This window comes from Plecotus auritus, assembly GCF_963455305.1.
Source record: "Plecotus auritus genome assembly, chromosome: 13".
Taxonomy (NCBI): Eukaryota; Metazoa; Chordata; class Mammalia; order Chiroptera; family Vespertilionidae; genus Plecotus; species Plecotus auritus.
Window position 1 is genome coordinate 2,407,683 of NC_137779.1, and position 6,000 is coordinate 2,413,682.

At 46.0% G+C, this 6,000-nt stretch overlaps 1 protein-coding gene across 1 annotated transcript in view; it reads left to right on the forward strand.

Moving 5' to 3' along the window:
- The window catches only part of CRTAM (cytotoxic and regulatory T cell molecule), a gene marked incomplete at both ends in the record, with an annotated part of 42,204 nt that extends 36,440 nt beyond the window's left edge, over positions 1 to 5,764 (forward strand). The window contains 3 exon segments of the mRNA XM_080649862.1: positions 1,581 to 1,727; positions 3,741 to 3,827; positions 5,634 to 5,764. Of these exon segments, the coding sequence (XP_080505988.1) occupies positions 1,581 to 1,727; positions 3,741 to 3,827; positions 5,634 to 5,764 (365 nt within the window).
- Positions 5,765 to 6,000: the final 236 nt, after the last annotated feature.

The window sequence follows — 6,000 nt, forward strand, 5'->3', positions numbered from 1 at the left end:
TTGACCTTTCTGTTGCTTACATCGCTGCCCCCTGACTTAGCTGCCTCCTGCCTCCCTGGTCCATTGCATTTGCTGCCATTCCTGTGCCCATTAGCTAACTTTCCTCCCTCCTGTCACTTCCTGTACATAGACGTGCTTCTGATTTTACTTCCCCATCCTTGGTTCTTTCCTTAATACTGAAAGCGTTGACCCATTCCCAAGACTGTTCCTGCTGCCACCAGGCAGGAGATTTCATACTCGTATTTTCAGAATATTCTCCTGAACATCAGTTCCTGTTTCATCCCATTTCCTACATTTCTCAAGCTGAATTTTCTGCCAACGCCTCAAATTCAACATTGCTAACAACTGAACAACCTCTGTTCCCACAAAACCAGCTTGTCTAAAGTGTCACGCAGGCCCAAACTATGGTGTCCTCCTTCACTACTGTCTGTGCATGTGTATGTGTGTGCACGGGTGTATGCATGTGTGTGTGGGGACTTTTGAGTCCAAGGACTTTGTGTCGTTTCTTTCAGGTGTTTTGATCCTGACCTGCATCATCTCCTGCATGCAGTATTACAACTTCAGCTTTCCTTCTGTCATCCATGTGAGCACCTTACCATCCAAACATCCCTTCGCACTTCTCCCACCTGTGTTCAGGAACCTTTGTGGCTCCTGCGAGTGAGCCTTAACCCTCCCCCTCCATGGAGTGCACTCTGCCTCCGTCCTCTGCAGCTCTGCCTCTGTGAAGTCCCGACAAGAATACTTTTCTCTGAAAAGATCTCGCTTAGATCGCCCTGCCCTCGCTTATTGTAACTTGCCTCAATGAAAGGAAAGACCTCTTCACTCCTCTCCTGAACCCTTTTCAATGTCAATTTCTTCACTGGAACTTTCCTGACTGAACCCCTAAACACAGTATAATAGTGACACGTGTGGATCTAAGTTTAGGCATAGGTGGCTTACTTCTTTTTGTTTTTATTATTCTATTTGTTTACACACATGGAGAACTTTTCTGAATGATAGGGGCGTGCCTGCTGCAGCCCCAGGCATGGCGTTCCGCACAGAGCCTGCACTCCCTATTGCTTGTTGGTTGGGCTGAGGGCGCCAGGACATTGAGCAAAGCTAGAGCCCATGGAATCAGAATCCTAGGTTTAAGAAAGACCTTTACGGGCTCATCGAGTTTATTTCCAAATGCCTTCATGTAAGACCACGTTCAACCTAGTCAAGATCAATAAATATTCATTTTATTTGCATAGTTTTTTTAAAGTTAACAATCTCTCTTGCTAAACCACACTTACTAAAAAGATTATTCCTTACAGCTAATTTGAATCCCCACTATCATTTAAGTCAATATTCTCACGTTTTCCCTAGAAATGAAAAATAACTAGTTCAATATTTATATAAATTAAAAACCTTTTCCAAATTATCCCACAAAATTACTTTGTTTATATTCTTGCTTTCAGAGAGTAAACAGTCTGAATCTTTTCACCTTCAGGTTAAAGCTCTTCCTCTTGTCATCTGAGCTGCCTATCAGCCGCCCTGTCTTTTGGAAGGGCTGTGTGTGCTCCCTCAAACTACCTAAAATCCGTTTCGTTTCCTTACAGCTGCACATCCTCAGTATGACGGACTGGTGAGGAAGAAAAGCGGCATACTGCTGCTCACACTCGTGTCCTTCCTCATTTTCATTCTCTTCATCATCGTCCAGCTTTTCCTAATGAAGCTTCGGAAAGCACACGTGATCTGGAAGAAAGGTGAACCGCCGAGAGCAGATGGAAGCACAAGATGCTGAAACAATGGGTTGCAACAGGGGAAGTCTGTCAGTTAGAGCTTTTCTGTTATCTGATGTGTTGTCACTTAAATAAGCAACTGTTTGACTTAGAGTAAGCAGAGAATTTGAATCTCCAGGAACTATAGTGAAAGAGTGCAAAACCAAGAGAAACTAGAGCAGCTCCAGGAACTGGAATTATGTTATGAAAGTGTCTATTCACAAAAAGAAACAAAAAAGAGAGCTCATCCATCCATCCATCCATCCGTCCGTCCATCTGTCTATCTGTCGGTCCATCCATGCAATAAGCATTCACTGAACAGCTTTTGTGTGCCATGCACTGGGGATACATCTGTCAACAGGACAGACCAGGCCCTACTCTCAAAGAGTTCTTTTTCTAGGAGTGGGAAATCAAAGCTTTAGTCCCATTTTGAAAGAATGCACTCAACTTCCCTCAATCACATGTTAGCAAATTTTTTTCTAAGCATTCTGATTAAAAAGTTATTGGAAACAAAAAATATATTATACTAATGACCCGGTGCACAGATTTGTGCACATTGAAAGAAAATTAATTAGAAGGTAGCCGGTGGGGCAGGACTGGGCAAGATGGGCGGGACACACCCTGGTGCCAACCTCCTGTGGTCCCTCCCCAGCTGGCTGCATCTGGGGTGGAGCTGTGGCTCAAAGGGCATTTGCGGAGTGAGCAGGGTCCCTTCGGCAGGTGGGGTCCCTCAGCCTGGCCTGCGTGGATTGGGCTGAAACTGGCTCTCTGACATCCCCCAAGGGGTTCTGGGGTACGAGAGGGCACTCTACAAAGTTGCTGTCATACAGGGTGTGGAACACAAACACAAGTGTGCAGTAAACCAGATTCGGGCCGACAGTGTTCCAGCAACCACAGAACCCACGGCTGAGGGTGGAATCATGCGGCCCCGCAAGGAATCGGGCTCCCTCCTCTCTGGTTTCAGGGTGTGTCACCTGAGAACAGAGAACCAGCGCTGCCAAGTCACTGCTGCTCGGTAGCTCTTGCATTGAGCATCTGCCCCCTGGTGGTCAGTGTGCACCATATCTACTGTTTGGATGGACACTTAGCATATTAGACTTTTATATATGTAGATAACTAGCATAGAAAAATACCTATTAAAATACATAGACTCAACATCTATCAGAGTGAGAAGGGACCTTAGAAATTATCCAGAATAACCCATCTATTCAATTCATTCCATAAATGTGGGTCTGGACTAAATTCCTTCTTTAATTCTGAGCAGTTACTTAGTCCTGTGCCATCCAGCACAGTAGCCACAACATGGCTATTGTGTGCCTGACCTGTGGCTAGTCCCTCCTGAGATATGCTGTAAGGATAAAACACACACCTCATTCTGAAGGCTCAGCACACACACACACATATGCACTCACACATGCACACACACAAGAATACAACATATCTAATAATAATATATTGGGTCTACTAGTTAAATGAAATATATTACTAACTCAATTTCCCTTGCTTCATTTTACTCTTTGAGCATGGCTACTGGAAAGCTTAAAATGACATGTGAGACTTGTGCTATACTGCTATTGGACAGTGCTGACTTAGCCACATATGTGACAGAGGACTCATTGTGTCTCCAGCAAAACCCTACAAGTAGACTTAGGAGCAGGGGCTGGCTGCTCTGTGTACCTGCACAACAGGAAGTGCCATAGTATTGTTTCACAAGCTGCCACTGATGCTTCATTCCCAGTTTTTAAGGGCTATTGATTGTTCTTTCCCAAAGGATAACATTTGAGTCCCAGCTGCTGTCGTGTGACTTCTGCAATTCTTGTACTGCCTCGCACATGCCTGTGGGACTCAGCACAAACAATAAGAATGATTGAGGACATGAGGAATGCTGACTCCACTGCTGTATAGAAACAGAGGCATCATGTTACTCAAACATACATTTCTCATGTGGATGATGCCTGTGGCACCTGAAATTAATAATTTGGTTTTCTTTTCTTGCAGAAAATGAAATTTCAGAATACACTCTAGAAAGTTACAAATCGAGGTCAAATAATGAAGAAACATCATCCCAGGAGAAGTATGGCCAAAGTAAGTCAACCATGTGACCTGATGTTTGAAAAATGAAGCTCATTGATTTGTTGTCCTTAAGGGGGAGCAAAAAAATAAAAATTTGATTTTTAGGACTAGAAAGTCGACTTCCGAAATCATCTTATAGATCTTAAGGGAGTGCATCTTGAAAATGAAAAGTAGTTAAAAAAAAAAAAAAAAGGAAGAAAAGTCGCAGTTAAGTTCATGTAGCTGGTGACTCCAGCAGCCGTCGCCACGTCCTCGCTGACATGCAGGACGCTCTGGCTGCATGTCCATCTGTGTCCAGGGCACCGTGTGGACACCCTTACCCGTGAAGCCCTTCATCACCTTGTCACTGCGGGGAGCTGATTCAGCCTGGCAGTTCTCCTGCAGGTGGTGAATAACTGGATTTACTCTGTGCATCCCGGATCCTGGCACCGGACTTGGCACAATGGAGTCATGAATTTGTGTTGAATAAATGAATACAGGGCCTAACAAACTCAAACAGAAATGTGCTTTATTTTTTGGATGACTTCATTGCAATTCCTCAAGCAAAATATGTAAAGAAAAATTTCAAACACAGTCTAAAAGAAAAGAAGAGAGAGACAAAGAGAGAGAGAGAGAGAGAGAGAGAGAGAGAGAGAGAGAGAAAGTCTTGACAAAGATCCAGTAGAGAGAAGTAAATGCAAAGCGAGAATCTTATACCTTCCAACCTTTTGCTTCTTCATGCAGATTAACATATTCTACCAGTTAAGAGTCACAGGAAATGCAGTGAGCTTTGCAGCTGGTTCTGTTCCTTGTATGGAGGTTTTTGTAGGAAGCGTGTCTTCACGGCAATGCTGCCCTTCTTTCCTTCTGACTGAGTCGGGTGTGAAATGGCGAGAAGCAGCTGTACTAGCCGGAGTGGGCTGTGTGGGAGCTGAGGGTGGGAGGAGAAATGTGTGTGAGCTACAGACAGTTCGTTATATTGTTTCTACAACATCTTTCCTCAATCTTGGCTGGAAGGAGGAGAATGATGTCAGTATTCCATGTGAGTTGTGTTGCTTTCTCTGCCGGTTTTCCTAAGCAGGCAAACCACACAGCGGAGCTGCAGCCTTTACAGGAAAGACATGTCCCGAGTGCCATGGCTGACCCAGCTGAAGCCTTCCAGTCCAGCCTTAAGGAAAGTTAGTGGGAGCACCTGCGCTCAGGGCTCACTGCCTGCAGGGGTCCTCAGACTTTTCAAACAGGGGCCAGTTCACTGTCCCTCAGACTATAGTTTAAAAAAAAACTATGAACAAATTCCTATGCGCACTGTGGGCCCGGGACGCGTCGGCTGCTAAGCAGGACAGGCAGTGGCACCCGGCGGGCCGGATCCATGTCCTCGGCGGGCCGCATGTGGCCCGCAGGCTGTAGTTTGAGGACCCCTGGGAGAGCCGTCCCCAGGGTTGTTGGGCGGTGGAGGCACACTTTCGCGGGCTCAGAGATGCTCTCTGGGCCGCCCGCCTCTGAGCGCAGAGTGGCCCAGCCCCAGATACTCTTTTTCCCAGAAGCCCTGGTACTTACAGTAGGAAATTCTGCTGAAGACAATGTATTTTCCCTAGCAATATGTTATTTTGTAGCAGAAATGTCCATATATTTTATTTCAAGTGTATCCTGTTTATTTAACAAGACCTGTTAAAAGTTAGTCAATAACAATATATTCAAATCATTTATATGCATGTGTGCATTTCAGATTCAATTTTTAAGGCATTAACATCTGGACCTAAACTACCACGTGCAGTGTTTCAAATAAAGGGTGCGGTGCTGTTCCAGATAAATGCTCACCTCCCACATGTTCTCTCCCAGCTTCCCGTCCTAAGAGCTGCATGGACCACATCACACAGCTGTGCTCAGCAGCAGAAACACAAAGGAAGGCACACACGCAGCAGGTGAAGTTAATGAGAGGGCACGCGCATGCGCCAGAGGGCGTCGTGTAGTGCCCCGCAGTAGAGAGCATGGCTCGCGGTGGGGAGTGTGGCTCCTGGCAAGGCGCAGCCAGCGCTGGGCAGTGGCAGGAGGAGCCCAGCCTGTGGCAGGAGGAATCTGCGCCAAGTGCCACGCAGGACGGTGTCTTTCTCGGGAATCAGCCTGACTCAGAGCAGCGGACAGGACTGAACCTGGACCTGAGGCTTCGTAACCGATGATGCCTGACCCTACTCCAAAGCAGGAAGAT